Raw genomic sequence first — 13390 nt, 5'->3', positions numbered from 1 at the left:
TGAACTATAAGGAAAAAAAAAAGGCAAACCATTCCAGTCAGAGGTTGCTCATTTGGAAATGGTGAGGGGTGGTTGATCCAGCTCTGGTTGTCTCTGGTTGTGAACAGACTGAACTGAACTTCGGCACAGTTTAGGTGCTGAGTCCTGAGCAGAGCTGTGATTACACAGTGCGTAATCTACATAGTGTACATTATGAAAGTGTATTTATTTTTTGTGTAATATTAAATTAACAGGAAAAAAGGAAAAGAAGAATGAAATATTTAAGTCTGACCTTTATTCTGCTGAAGTTTTTCTCCTTTTTTGATTTGGCCATTGCATAAGAAATTCTGGCTTTTAATGTAGAGTGCATGCATTTTGCCTGAAGGCATTTCTTTGCATGCCCATCTTTATCCTCCAAACCAGTTACTTCATATACCGTCTGATTCAGGCATTGCAATACATGCTGAGACTTCCTAAATTTTCAACTTCTCTGTGAATAATTTGATTTACAGGTTGATTCTTTGGGAGCATGCAACAGGTAAAGTAAGAATTGCAACATTTTCAGAGGAATTTCCAGAGGGCAGACACCGAACAGCAGAGGAAAACCCTGCATCTGTGCAACGTGACAAACCCCTTCATCCCAGACTCCTGAGGTAAAGTTGGTGTACCTGAAGAATCCTTCAGGTACAAAGCCCTCCCATCGATTTGTCTTTTTTGGATCTTGGTCTGTGTTGTATTTAGAGTTTATTGCTTTAGAGGGCATGAATAATACTATTTCTTTTCTTCCACTAGGTATGCGAGACGTTTTCCCAGGTGCTCTGCAGTTGTCTCCATCAATGAAGGATTATTTAAAATCAGCCCTGTTTTGGCTTCACCAGCTTACAAAGCTCCTGCGTGAAAATGGAGGTTCCAATTCACTCTGGATTTCACAAAAGCAGGATGAAATAGCTCTTCATTCTATCACAATAGCTCTGACAAGGTTAGAATGAAGCTGAAAGTAGAGCTGTATTTGGGAGAGTAGTAGAAAAAGAGGGGGTTAAAGCAGCAGCAGTGGAAGTCAGGCATGACTTTCATCATAGATGAGAATGGCAGACCACGTGGGGAAAATATGCCTGCAGAATTACTATCAGAGGGGATTAATTTTTATGTATGTGGTTTTGGAACAAAATATAGCAGCTTTTTTTTTTTTTTTCTGTCTGGAAAATGTGTAGATCAAAAGGAGATATGTTTATATTGAATCCGGGCAAGCTAATCCCTTCTGTGATCTTTATTCTGGTCCAATATTCAATTTACAGAAAAAAACCCCAACCTTATTTTTATTCTGCTTTTCACGTTTCCAGGATTTTTGTAGATTTCTTTGGCATATCTACTGATTTTAGAATTCATGGGAGTCATCCCTGCACAGTGTTTCCTGGACTGACTTATAATGACAATTTTTTAAAGGCATCAAGGGAGCTAGTTACATATAAAAAACTCTCTTCTTTAGTGGCTTACAAAATTTATGTAATATGATCATTTATATAATATTATAAATCATAATAAATCAGCATAATTGTATATCTAAACTCCACATTCTTCAGTCTTTAAAACTGAGTAATGAAATACCTGATTAGAAAACTGCAATCTGTTTCTAATTCAAGGCACACAAAAGAAATTATCTTTGGTCTCATAAGATCTTTAAAATTCAGGAGAACTGTTTGCAAGGTGAAATAACCACAAATTGGCTGTGAACGAACTTGCAGAAGGGTTTTCCTAACTAATAGAGATTGGGATTTCGGTATGTTTTCCTAATATTTATCATTGGCAGAAGCCTGCATCTCAGGATTCTGAATTTGAGAACATTTTATAGAACTCTTTTTTTTTTTTTTTTCCCTTGTGGAGCTAGTTTGTTAGCTACTCTGAGAGGGCTTATGTTCAGTTATAACTATTATATTTGCTGTCTGATGATGTTCCCTGCTTAAAAGGATAATGCAAAGGAGATGTTCAAAATAGTGTTTCTCATTTTAATTCATCATCATGCCTTGCAAACTCCAATATTTTTTTTTTTGTTACGTAAGTTTAATTATTTATATGTATCTTGGATTAGATTTTTCTCCTAGTAATTGTGTCGTACATTTGAAATTAATGGCGATGCTTTATTTTTTTACCGTTTTATTGGTTTAATGGAGCATAGGATTTGGCCTAACTAGGACACAGAGCAGTAACACACAAAGGACCACGTTTATTTTTTGTTAAATAAAAGCTGAGGTACTTACCAATCATAAAACAAAAGTCAATCAACTTCTGGGCAATATACTACATAGTATTATCTAATCCTTACAATTTCTGGTTATATCTTAATACTTTATCAACAAAACTTACTGGGTCATGCGAGCAGTTCACAGTAATAGCAAAATGTTGCACCCACTCAAATAAGCCCTTGTACAATATTTACAGGAGCTTTTAACTCATGGTGTGAGCTTGATTGTTGAGTTGTGTTCCATATAATCATTGCAAAGGCTACTGTCTTGAGGCCTGGAGAATTACTTAGCTCAGTAAATGCTAAGTGCAACTGTGTGTGTGTCGATGCTTGTCCTGCATGTGTTTTGCATCACTAACCCACTCCAAAAGAAGTGGTCTTATGATTTTTTTTAAAAACAGAGCATTTATTTGCTCATCAGTCAGGGGCAGAAATGGCATACCTTTATTTTGAAATAAATACTCTCAGTTGTACCCTCAATGTACTCTGTATGTCAGCCAGAATGAGAAATCCTGCAGCATCCAAGGCATATCAGAAGAATGTCCATGGCGAGGTCTGCCCTGTTCTCAGTATGAGCGGTGTGTAACCCGAGTTACAGAATGGGGCAGGAAAGATGCAGAATAAGAAGTTATGAGGAGTGGAAGTGATGCCTTTGGTGTAGCTTTGCATTTCACTGCCAAGGACGTCGAAGGTTTTTCTTTGGATTTTTTTTTTAAGATTAATATAAGAGCATTCATTGGGGGAGGAACCTGCTTTGGAATTTTCATTAAAATCAGAACGTTTATAGGTTTCTTCTGTGTGATTTTCCTATTAAATAGTTGTGACGGCGGGGCAGGACGCTGGCGAGGTGACCCAGGACAGCTGGGAAGGGACACGGTCCGAGCTGAGGGGACAGCAGCAGCGGAGGAGCCGCTCCGGGGAGGCTGGAGCTGCGGGAGGGAAAGCCCGTGGAGGCCACGGCTGTGGAAGAGGCGCCCCGCGGGCGGCCACCGCAGGCCGGGGGCAGCCCGACGGGGCAGGCTGGGCTGCGGGAGGCGGCGGGCGGTGGGGTCGGGCCCGGCGGCGGCCGCCACCGTCCCGGGGGGCGCGGCCCCGCGCGGGTACCGGCCGCTGAGGGGGCGGCGGCGCCCCCCGCGCGTTCGGGCACCCCCGGGCTCGGGCGCCGTTTTGCCCCGCGGAGGCCGCTGTAGCGCCGCGTTGCCCCGGCTACCGGCTCGGCGGTGCCGGGGCGGACCCGGCGCGGGGGCCGGCGCGGTGCGGGCCGCGGGGCTCGCCCCCGCGCTGCCGGGGGGCTGCACCGCGGGAGCGGGACGGGGGCGGGGAGCGTCACTGCAGCGCAGCGGCCGTCCCTCCTCCCGGGGTGCGGGGGCAGAGGCGGCACCCGGGCACCGCGGCGGGGGCTGGCCCGCTCTGCGTCCGGCGCCGTCGGTGAGGAGCCAGCGCTGCAGTCCGGGCACTGCGCGGAGAGGCTCCGCCGCTCCCTGCCCGCGCCCGGCGGCAGCCTACCCGCTCGCCCCCACCCCTGCGGACGGGGAGGGGAAACTCGGCTCGAAACTGCCCCCCGCCGAAGTACCCGCGGCTGTACCGGGGGCTGCAGGCGCCGGCCCCGCTCGCCCGGGCCAAGCGGAGAAAGTTTCCCGGCAGGGGGCTCGGCGGGGCGAGCGGCGGCGGCCGCTGCCGCAGTGTGTGCGCCCAGGCGAGGCCGCTGGCGGCGGCTCCCGCGGCTGGCGCGCCCGGAGGGGGAGCTCCGCCGAGCCCGTCCTGCCGCCTGCCGCGCGATGTGAGGCTCGCGGAGAGCATCGGTTGCCAAAGGCTTTAGCGGTTACATGCATCCAATAATCTTCTTCTCCAAAATGGATTTTAGTCAGAGCAATTTATTTGGATACATAGAAGACCTGCAGGAACTAACTATTATAGAGAGGCCAGTACGCAGGAGCCTGAAGGTATATACTTCAAAATAGAACCGTGCTTTAAAATCCGCTTGCAATTGTGTCTTTTATTTACGCACAGCTAACCGAATAGGCAGTTAGTGTATTTTACAGCACCAGGATACTAAAAATTGTTTTCATTCATTTTGGAATAAACAATCTCGAATTCTATGTATCTCTATTCTCTCTATATGTCAGACTTAGGTCTTTTGATTAATTTATATGTGACTTGTATATATTTAAGTGGTTAATAGTGATAGTGTCTTACTTGGAACTGCACTTCTATTACATCCCATCTTTTCCTGGTGAAAGATTTATTTGATTTAATTTGAAGTGTTGGCTTGAGATTTCAAGGATTAAATTCAAATTACTCATGGAATTATCTCTGGATGTGAGGAGGATGGGGTTGTTCTAAGAAGATTAAAATGAGGAAATAGTAAGGCATTGTAAACTCATAATGTCTATTTCATGCTTGACAGACACCAGAAGAAATAGAAAGATTGACAGTTGATGAAGAACTCAGTGATATTGAAAGGGCTGTTTATCTACTCAGGTATTTCCTAAAATAGTACTGTGGAACATTACTGACTATCATGCTTACATACAGCTTTTTTTAGTGTTTGACTTTGCACTCCTGTTATTTTCTGTCTTTCCATAGTAGTTTTTTACTTTCTTCTATGGTAAATGTATAGACAAGATAAAAATAGGTACTGCAGGTGTTTTTTAAAAATACATATAATAGAATGCCTGTGTACATGTATAAATATTTATTTTCTGAGTTTCTAATATGGCCCTCACCAACACTGAGTTGTACTTCATCTTTTCCCCTGCAGCTGATTTTGCAAGATTCCCTGAGTGTTAGCATTAATAACACCCATCATTCAGTGACTTCATATTCACTCTAAGGCATATGAGCAGTTACCACAGACTGATAACAGAGCTCTTTGAGCATACTGTATATGTCTGGGCATTCAGAAGAGAGAACTTCAGAGATTAGTTTTATAGTCCTTAAGAAATACTATAGAAGATAATATATTAATAGTTCACTGTGTTCTGTTTTTTCATTTTACCTCCTTCTTGTTCTTTGAAGTATTTGCAGTACTTGAATAACTGAAATTTCTATAGTTTAAAATACAGGTCTTGCAACTACTGTGTAAGTCATCTTTGAGAGTACAAGTGTTCTGAGAAATTTTGATTTGAATATGCACTTCTATACAATACCTAGTAATTGGAGAACCAGCTGCAGCTCCCTCTCAGTTTGCTTATTCTGCTGTTTTAAGTGCTTTTCTAGTCTATGTCCGTCTTCAATGTTTAGAGTACATATTCTCATTCCCTTAATTTTATGACTTTGGGGTGCGTGGCATTATTTTTAGATAAGCATTTTTGTCTACTGGTATTACTTTTCATACTGAATTTTGTTCATGTTTTTTTAATGCTGAACTTAACTAGTGATTTTAAACTTGCTTTTCTAATAGTTCCTGTAATCAAAGAAGTCTGTTGACTCTAGGGAAATTCAGAGGAAACAGTTTGCATGTGGTACCTATCACTGCAAAGAATGCATATCAGTTTTGGTTTTTACCACATAGTAATCAGCACAGTTGACTTTTTTTTTTTTCTTCTCCTTTCCCTATGTGGCAGCAAATTTCTTTGCTATTTACCCAATTAAATGTCATGTTTTCAGCAATATGTCTTTCCTGGATCATTGCCTTGTTAAAGGGTAAAAGGTTCCACTTTGTAGCTTTCATTTTACCAATTGCTTTGCAACCTGGCCTTGAACTTCTCCTGACATCTTCACCTGCTTTCTATCTACTTGAGCAGCTGTTCTGGAGACATAATATTATTTTCCTTGTGATGAAGTTTTCATGTTTGCCTCTGCATTGTCCCCGTTGCTGAAAGGTAGCTTCGTCTCTGCTTGGTAAGCTTTGCGCAAGGCAATCACTTGCTGTGATTGTCCAGGTATGTTAATACAATAATCCAGTGGAAGCTTCTGCTGTTCAATAGTATATTGCCTTCCCTGTACTGAGTGGGGTATAAGCAGAGTTGAAAAGCTGCCTGTAACACAGGTTGTATCCTTTATGTAATGTACAAAGGTATGCATTTGGGGCTTGTCTGGTGATTTTTAATCTATTATAATACAAACCCCCTGCCTATTCCTGTTTGACAATGTCAGTCTGGTCTTTTCGTGCCTCATTTTCTCACACAGATGGATTATTTGCTGTCCTTCACATTGTTCCTTATGTGGGGCTCTCCTTGATGTTTTCCAACAAGACACTGCCTTTTCTGAAAATCCCACTATAAAAATTGCTTTGGTGAAATTGAAATGAATTGTTAATGATGTCTGTGTTGTGCTCCATTTGGAAAGGATGATGCTATCTCCATACACATTAAAGAATTTGCAAGAACAATAATAGAAGGCAAATCTCTTACCTTAAATATCTACAAATAGTATCAAAATACTTAATGTTGTGTCACGTTGGCTTTTGTATTTTCAATTTATGTAAGCCTAATTTGCAAATTGGGGATTTTTAATTTACTGAGGAGGTTATCTGTAGTGTTGCTTGTACAGTACAATGGACCTGACTGAGTGGAATCTTTGCATGATACAGCAAACATAATGTTTAGTAATTGCTTTCTCCGAAAGTCCAAAAAGAGTCCTCACCTTTTAATGGCTTTCATTCTGAATAAAAAAGACCAACCACTTTCTTATCTTTTTGCATTGTCCTTTCCCTCCAAAACCTGTCCCCAACTTTTCCACTCCACCCTTGAACTTGGATGCTCTGGTCTGCTTATATGAAGCTGTATGTTTAGTAGATACTTGCTTTTTCTAGATTTCTTCTTCTAAAGCCTTTTACTGGTGTAGTCTGAAAACAGGTACATTGACATTCTAGTTGGAGAGAATAGTACTGCCTTTTACTATCTGAGGTATTTGGTGCCTTACTAGTATTTTATTTTTTTTCCTGTAACTGATTCTTGCTATACTGTATATATAAGGAGGTATTATTTCCCCAACTCTCATCAGTTTCAATGGTTCATTCTTCTTTTTTTCACCTCTTTTATTACTTTTCATTTGCTAGTAATACTATGGAATTTCTGGCATGCTCCTTTCCTTCTTGATATTGTAAAGTGATTTGTTTTCCTTATCTAGTATTTATTTGTATCCATCTAATAATTAGTTTGTATTTCTGCAATGATTTGTCTGTCTATATCAGGCCAGATATTTTGTAAATTTCTGTTCATTGTCCTAAGTATTACATAAATATGTCTGCAAATGTTCTTAGTACATGGCAGAATACGTTGACACATTAATCCTGTTTGAAACCTCACTTTCACTGGAATGTCTTTAATTAGTTTTCTGTTGTTACCTATCGTAGTTTGATTTTACATTTTAAAAGTGCTAATTGCAATTTTTATATAAGTTTTTATATATATATTTAACTATTATTTTTAGGGGATTACTTTGCTTTCAGTCTGCCCTTTTCTGTCAGTAGTATTATTCAGGTAACTATGTAATGAGGTAGATGGACAAGAGGTTCTAGCTAAAGCTGATCATTTTTAGTCAGATTAGTTTTTCAACTAAGTCAGCTTCTTGATTTGGTTCATCATGTGGGTATAGAAACAGTTGCACAAGCAGAAGGCAAGGACTCAGTAGCCCTCCTGGTTGCCAGAGTCACTTTAATGTGACAGAGGCACAGGTGAACTTCAGCTTTAGATCATCGTTTCCCAGAGTACAGAGTTTTAATTAGGTAACTTTCTGCAATTAGACTGAGCAAGTTCTAATTTAATAAGAATGCTGTAGCAAATTGGGTTGTCATTTGTTGTAATCTCAATTAACCTTGATTCTCGTTGAGGAACTGGGTTTCATTAGGCCAGGTTGTCAGAGATGTTTATGATCTTGTCATGGAAATCAAATGGATTCAGGTACCTGAAGAGGGAGAGGTATCTGAGTGTCTAGGATCTGTGTTTTAGAGCTGCAACCTTAGTGTGTGGGTGTTGCTGGAGGGTCTAACTGGAGTCACTGAAGAGTTGTATTCTGATTGTGTTTAGGATGCTGCTGGCCCAACAGAAGAACAAGGAGGGCAGAACAGCTCGTGCATCTCAGCCGTGTCTGTGTCAAGCCTGATGGTTTATTCTAAAACCGTCAGCAGATTAAGACAAGCTGCCAGACTTTGTACCAAAGTGACTGAATAGTTTGCATTCCATTTCAGGGCATCCTGACCTCCACCAGGATAGTGGCAATAAGCAGCTCAGGGGCAGCAATTTTTATTCCTGCTGTGAACTCTTGTCTGTAGTCTTAGTTTCCATGTTTGCTGATGTTTGATGTTATTACTTATTTTTATTTGTCTTACTGTAGTTCACTCTTTTATGGCATATAGTCAATAGGAAATATGTATTCATTGCCTGATGTGAATTTGGTTTGGATATGAGGATGCTTACTGGCATGCACGTTGTAGTGTGGTTTGTTTTGTGAGACCTTTTCTGATAGATTTCCCTAGGGGTTTTACATTGTTATGTGTACTGTATTTTCTATTCAGCTACTTTTTTTTTTTTTTATTTGTGCCTGCTTAGTGTTAAAGCTTACAGGCCTTGACATTTCTGTCATACACAAAATAACAGAGTAGTAATGAGTTATCAAGGTGAAAGGCTGAGTTATTCACCCTTTTGGGAACATACTGTACTTTGGTTTTGGAGTGATCCTATCTCTCAGTTCAGCAAACTACACAACACCCCTCCAAAACATCTAGCACAGTTTTTGAAGACACAATAGATACTTCATCTAGATTGGAAAGAATTCAATGCCTGTAAACTTAGCATGGCTTAAAAAGGAAAAAAAAAAAAAGTTGTACTTTATTGTAGCCATCCCTGATTAGCAAGAGTATTCTCAAATTCTAAACATCTTTTTATACAGTATATGTTGTTAATTGTGAGTGTCAAAACCACTACTATTTTAAAGATTTTTTTAAAATCTTTTGTTTTCCCTTTAGTTTTTAGTCTTCGTCATGTTAATTTTGGAGATTTTCTCTTCTCTGTAGGTGCAGTCAACTCACCTTTGAATTTAAATGAAAGCTTTCATTTAAATGTAACTTTAGGAGCTGATTTTCTATTGTGAGAACTGGCTACCCTATTCAGATTATACAGCTGCTGAATTTATGATCCTGATGTGTACATATGATAATGAAAGATCCAGCTGTCATGCTAAGCATGTTGGAAAATAATTCTTCCAACTATACTGGCAAGCTGTAAATACTAACATTAAAAGTATTTCTTCAGTCTTTTTTTCCTGGGTACAATTTAATAGTGTCTTTTATTTTTTAAATCAATTTTTTAAATTTTATAAAAGTTTAGTTCCTGATTCACTTAGTTGGATGGATAAATTAGTTCCTTGACCTTGACTCTGTTATGCAAATTAATGTATATGAAATTGATGCTTTCACCTTGAAGTGAAAGGTGTATCTGTAGTCTTCTGAAATGATGCTAAGTCACATGCTTCTATTAAAATTTAGATTTGTATAAATACTTCTGTCGATCATATTTGCTGTGTTGAAAGTACAACTGAGAAACCTGCTTTAAATATATAGAGCAGAGTTAATATAGTGCTCTGAGAAACCTCAAAAAGAAAAAAGGAGAAAAATCTTCATTTCAGTTTTCTCCCCCAGCCCGCAGCCGGTGCAGGAAGATGGCAGTGCCAGTCCTCTCCCTGTTTGCCCTTGTGCCTGCACAGTGCGTTGGGGAGTTTATCAGAGGCAAACCGTGAATATAACAGTTTTAAAACAAATCCACCGTGTGATTCGAGACTTTGTGCACCTGGAGCAAGCCCTGTGCCAGCACAGAAGGGAGCTTGGGAGTGGGTCAAATGACTCTGAGACGTAGCACTACGTTTGGCTGGTTTATGGTATTCCTGAAGCTATGCTTTGCTGGTATGTAGTTTTACAGTCACATTAAGCTGAATGAAGCTCTTCCTATATCAGAAACAGTAGCTCTTCTCTCCTTTCCTTATGTGACTGGATGTTTCTGATACGTTTCGTGCACCAGCACTAATGCTATAGCAGATGTGCAGTCTCGATCAGATTAGGGAACTGATGCTAGTTCTAACAAATTTTTGAGGTACTTGCTTCCAACAAAGTGTGCAACCGCATGCCCGCTTGTGCTCCTATAAGCCGAACCACGAGCAGAGAAGATGTCACAGCTGGGAGATCGCTCTCCCATCAACAGCAGAATAGATTTAGTTCACGTTACGCTAATGTTGAGTCTATGCTTTGAATCTGTGAAGTCAAGTACTGGTTGAAACAGTGAGAGACTATGAAGTATCAGCTGTAGTGTATTTAATGAGCCCTTTGACAATAAATGGACTTCTGGAAGTCCACGTGAGAGCTGCGATGAGTGAGATCAGTGGTGGCTCTTCCTTATGTATTGTCAAATTCTCCTTTGGAGATGTCAATTATATTGTTTCAGAGCATCTTTGTGCATGACATAATGAGGAGGAACTAGGTAGATGTGTGGATGCCTTTTTTTAATAGTAAACACAGCTGAAAGAAACTGCGTTTTCTTAACTGCTGAAAGTTGTTCTGTTACTCTGGGAAAACCTTATGCTCTCCTAGGAAAGATCTAGGTAGGAATATCCAGCTAAATATCTACAATGTTTCTTTCTTTCTACATGACAAATCCCATACAAGAATAGCATGTTGCCCAGCAGGAGACAGAGTTTGTTTTGTTTTTGTTTAGATGAGCACTGGCATTTAATAAATAACTTTAACAGCTGCATAATTTATTTTGAGATGGCACATAATTAATGTGTAAGTATAATCATTCTCCTTTATATGACCATCCTTAAAAAGCTCCAAGTGTTTAAAACAACATTTTGTACTTGTAAGGAGCTTTTATCCTCATGCTTGCTCAAAATTCCTAATTTATGTTTGTATCCTTTGCCTGATTTGGTAAGAGGTAATAGTATTGCACTAGTTTATGTCAGGACCTGGGAGATGCATCCAGTGGAAACTGATTGAGGATGTATATGGGAAGATGTAATGTTTTGTGTTAGAATATGTCAAAGGTACAAAATCCTCAAATAGTAGGTCAAGATCTCCATTTATGGCAAGTCTGAGAACATTTTCACATGATGGTGCCCTGTAATATGATGACTCTCTTATGCTAGTGACTGAAACAAGTATCTAGCAGGTTTTCTTGCAAACTCCTGGTGTTTTGAGAACTACTTTGTTGTAGGCATAGGGAGCCCTGCACATGTCATGGTGTGGTGCTTCCATGGCCCTGCTCTCTGACTCCATTTGCTGCTGACAGAGAGAAGCAACAGCACTGAGTACTGGTCCACCTTCTCCTCCCCTAAAAGCAGTAGTAGACACATCAATTTTGTGAGTATCAGGATAGTAACATTCACTATTACCTGTCCCAAAAATCAGAGTGCTCTGAGACTCTTCAGTATCATGATTCTTAGTGCATATATACCACGTTTTTGCATTCAGATTTCTTTCAGATACTCCTCTGAATCGCCACAAAGTGAGGCAGATGACACTCCATTATGTATTGGTTCACGTTGCTGCAGTTTGTAAACGTTGTGTGAAGGCAAGTTGTTTTACTGAGGTGAAACTCTGGTTGTAAGTTAAGGACTGCAGGAACTAGGACTGCAGGAACTAGGGCTGCAGGCTTGGGCCTGTTTCTATGCCTCAGCTGATATGCTGTGACAGGAATAATTTGGAATGAGACGAGAAATAGCTTCATTGAGATTTAATTTTAATCCTGTTCTCTGGGGTATACTTGTAGAACTGTTTTATTTAGCTATTTTTAGAGTTAACTTTAGTGATATTAATGCTTTTGTCTTTGTTCCACCAGCTGGTAGTCTAAATGCCAACACTGTGGTAAAGTTATACTGGATCTTTGTCAAGCCTCAGAGCCCAAAGCTTTATGTCACAGGAAACAAACCAGGATTATTTCATCACTTAAACAGAAATTTTTATACTGGGAAAACAGAATGAGAATGTAGATAGTTCTTGAGACTAAGGAATTCAAGGAGGTCTCCATTATTCATTGAGAAGTTCCCTTACTTTGGTAGGGGCATCTTATTTAACCTTTCAGAGGCAGTTTTTTCTATAAGAAAAGTTCTCTTTAGGTCTTGAAAACAAACTGAAGAGGAAATTGGAAGTGACCTCTAGATTTCTATTGATATGATCTGGCAAAACCCATGTTACAGCTAACGAACCGTTTAAATTATACTCAATTATAGGACTCTGTGCCTGAAAAAGAAGATCACTTCAGATTCCAAAACTGATACCACAAGTGGCATGTCTAGCCAAAGACAGAGTTATGCCCTCAGGGAAATATTCTTAAAGATAGGCTAGTGATGGAAAAGTAGCAAGAATCTTTTCATTTGAACGTGATAGTGATGGGAATGCTATGTAACTGAGTTGTGCTTGAAAATTGCACTTTGAGAATTAACATGTCACTGTCATTTTTACATCTTGATTCCCCCATCCTTCCCCCTTTACCCCAACACCCCCAATGTATAATTACCCTCCTAGATCAGGTTGTATATGGGTCTTTCCTGTCTGGACCATAACAGTGTTATTTGCAGGCTTTGAAAACAAGGGCTCTTTAACTCTCATGCCTCAATCTGTTAAAACTAGTTTTACAAGGCTGTCACATTCACTGCAGTTATCGAAGTTGCTCCTCTCTCTCCGTGAAAAACCTTGCTAGTCTCATGGAGACACTTTTTGACAAGATAGAGTCTTTCTCATTGAATGTTCATTCCCTATAGCCTAACAGGTGAACACTCCTGTCTACAGAAGAAAAATGTCTTTCTGCTTTGAGTCATAATAAAACAGAACGAGAAGAGAGACAAAGAACCACTTGGAAACTTCTGCTAGGTCTCTTAAATACATCTGTCTGAGGTATGCTTTCTTGCCTCTGACTGATACTTCTATATAAGCCAGAAAATATAACAGACATTTCATATCCATGTGATTATTTGAATGGACTCTTGATGATACAGGTATTCTTATTTTAATTCTACCTTTAGCTTCTTTTGCATTCAAATAAATGCTTCAACATGTTTCATTTTGCAAAGCATTACCCTACGAGGGGTTAATGTTAAGGAATAAAAATATCAGGTTCTGGATATATTCCCCTGTATCTTGGTAGCAGTTATTTCAGGAGCAGTTTTCTTTATTCCGTGTTGTTGCGTGGCTGCGGGTTCTGAGTATGTGTACAACTCTCATGTGCAGACAAGCTGAGTCAT

At 40.1% G+C, this 13390-nt stretch overlaps 1 protein-coding gene across 1 annotated transcript in view; it reads left to right on the top strand.

The window, feature by feature from the left end:
• Nucleotides 1-4071: 4071 nt before the first annotated feature.
• The window catches only part of PPP4R4 (protein phosphatase 4 regulatory subunit 4), a 65443-nt gene continuing 56124 nt past the window's right edge, over nucleotides 4072-13390 (top strand). The window contains exons 1-2 of the mRNA XM_065636182.1: nucleotides 4072-4161; nucleotides 4626-4699. Of these exons, the coding sequence (XP_065492254.1) occupies nucleotides 4072-4161; nucleotides 4626-4699 (164 nt within the window). The remainder of the gene's footprint in view (nucleotides 4162-4625; nucleotides 4700-13390) is intronic.

The sequence above is a fragment of the Caloenas nicobarica genome, chromosome 5, assembly GCF_036013445.1.
Source record: "Caloenas nicobarica isolate bCalNic1 chromosome 5, bCalNic1.hap1, whole genome shotgun sequence".
Taxonomy (NCBI): Eukaryota; Metazoa; Chordata; class Aves; order Columbiformes; family Columbidae; genus Caloenas; species Caloenas nicobarica.
The sequence above is the reverse complement of the archived record's forward strand: the minus strand, read 5'-3'. Positions and strand labels throughout refer to the sequence as shown.